We start from the raw sequence: 2,213 nt of genomic DNA, 5'->3' as shown, positions 1-2,213 counted from the left end.
CACCAGCTCAGGTGTATGTGGCTGGAGCCTTAGCTGCTTGAGCCACAGGCGCCAAGCCAAGACATGGCTTCTTGTCAAGGAGAGCTTGTGCAGCATTTACTAATGAGGCCACCATCTTATACTGAAAACAAGTGCTTCATGCCCCGTGAAAGATGGTGACAGCCACAGAACATGAAAGGCAGTACATACTGCCTCTCTAACTCCTCACAGCAAAGCAGGTCATGGCCATTCTGCTATGTATGTTCCTTCCCAGCTTCCATGCTTGGCCTTATTCACATCTGTATCCTAGATTCTCCCCTAGACTAAGTTAGATCACTCTGTGAATACACAATTCAGTAACACTCTGCTTTTTTTTATTTTTGAGCACTCAGACATTGCTGAGTGCACTGTTGTGTCCCATGAGCTAAAAGATTGTGAAAATCTTTATCCATACTTTTTAAAAAAATGAGCAAGTGTATTGTGATACACATGATATTTGATATATCAAAATAGTGGTTGTTGTAGTCTGTTTGTGCTACTATTGCAAAATACGTTAGACTGGGCAATTTATAAACCACAGAAATTTATTGCTCATAGTTCTGGAATTGGGAAAGTCTTAAGGACCGGGTGCCAGCGGAGTCAGTATCTGGTGAGGGCCCATTTGTCTTAGGTAGTGCCTTCTATGTGTAAGAAGCAATAAGCTCCCTCTGGCTTCTTTTATTAGGGCACTAGTCCCATTTGTGAGGGCTCTGCTCTGGGGATGTAATCATCTCCCAAAGGCCCCATCTCTTACTTCTGTCGGAGTGGGGATTAGGTGACAACATGTGAATTTAGAGGGGACACAAACATTAGACCATAGCAGTTGCCTTTGCTTTATATTATTGGAGGACCTACACTGTACTGAGGGCTACCAGACCGTCCAGCTATTACGGTGAGCTTCTGGGAAAAGAGTGGAAGGTTGACAGACTCTGCAGCATCAGTTCCTTTCTGACTCTGAATTACTGCTAAGATCATTTATGCATCTGTTTGGAATTAATGTTTCTTCAGCCTCTGTGAACAGTTTCCCAATTTGAATTTGCCCTTATACTTACTTGTAAGGGAATGGGATATTGGTAATTTTGTCGTAGAACAAGTATAACTTCTTTTTATAAGTAATGGCCATCTGCTTATTTGTGAGAAACTAATATGAATAGAATTTTTTTCTTTCCCTATGCCTTGAAACTTTTTCACCCTGAGGGGTTCCAAGTTCTCCCTTTGTTCTATGTCTACACTGTGTTTACTGTGGTTATGCTCCAGCTCCTTGCGATATCTTGACAGGAAAAAGGGTCCTTATAAATGAGTATATTTGTAGTTAGATACTTCAGTACAGGCTGTTAGGAATCCTGTGTCTAATTGGTCATGCCCTGCTTGTTTTCAATGTAAGTGATTTGAGCTGCTTGAGCATGAAATTATCTAGGATCACATTTGGCCTTCTTATAGAATTTGTTGTTGCTTTAAGGCTAAGAAGGGAACTGATACTGCCACCTAATTCACTAAGTTTTAACTTAATTTTCAGCTTTGGGAACCCCTTGCTGGAGGAAAGAAGCATCCTTGCCCCTCTCTATCAGTGTTGCATGTAAGTTATGCACAGCAAATAGCATGTGCCTGCATTGCCTGCCTTTCCAGGCTCAGGTAACAGTACGTCGATTTTCTTGGCCTTGAAACTTTCTGGTACCTGAGCCGTGCTTACCATACTTTTCCAACTCAGAACCCCTGGAGATTTTGAGATGAGGGATCAGGGAAAGGTGGAGGCAGGTAACCCAGAGCTCAGAACTCATTTCAAATTTTGTGTGAGTAGAAGTTTGTAGTCTGTTGAGTAATACATATCTATGTTTGGTTTAATATTAGACTATAGTCATTCCCCTCTACACCCACCCTCACCAAAAAATTAAAGAGTCTAGTAAAATCTGTATCCCTGGTTACTGTACCTGGTTTACCTGTGGTTTCAAGTCCTCTTACTTACCTACCACATTCCACCTGGTATATGCAAATCTCAATTTGAAATTATCTGAATCAAAGGTAACTTTTCTGGGCTCGGCACCCATAGCCCCATAAGGGCACCAGCCACATACACCCAGGCTGGCGAGTTCAAACCTGGCTTGGGCCAGCTAAACAGCAATGACAACTGCAGCAAAAAAAATAGCCGGGTGTTGTGGCAGACACCTGTAGTCCCAGCTACTTGGGAGGCTGAGGCA

The 2,213-nt window shown here is 42.5% G+C and overlaps 1 protein-coding gene across 3 annotated transcripts in view; it reads left to right on the top strand.

The window, feature by feature from the left end:
* The window catches only part of FAM20B (FAM20B, glycosaminoglycan xylosylkinase), a 51,301-nt gene that overhangs the window by 45,874 nt on the left and 3,214 nt on the right, over positions 1-2,213 (top strand). For all 3 annotated transcript variants that reach the window (XM_003785678.2, XM_023510838.1, XM_023510839.1), the window contains one exon: positions 1,535-1,594. In XM_003785678.2, coding sequence (XP_003785726.1) covers positions 1,535-1,594 — 60 coding nt within the window. The remainder of the gene's footprint in view (positions 1-1,534; positions 1,595-2,213) is intronic.

The sequence above is a fragment of the Otolemur garnettii genome, unplaced genomic scaffold, assembly GCF_000181295.1.
Source record: "Otolemur garnettii isolate 467f Iridium unplaced genomic scaffold, OtoGar3 scaffold00016, whole genome shotgun sequence".
Taxonomy (NCBI): Eukaryota; Metazoa; Chordata; class Mammalia; order Primates; family Galagidae; genus Otolemur; species Otolemur garnettii.
This window is presented reverse-complemented; position numbering and strand designations above follow the sequence as displayed.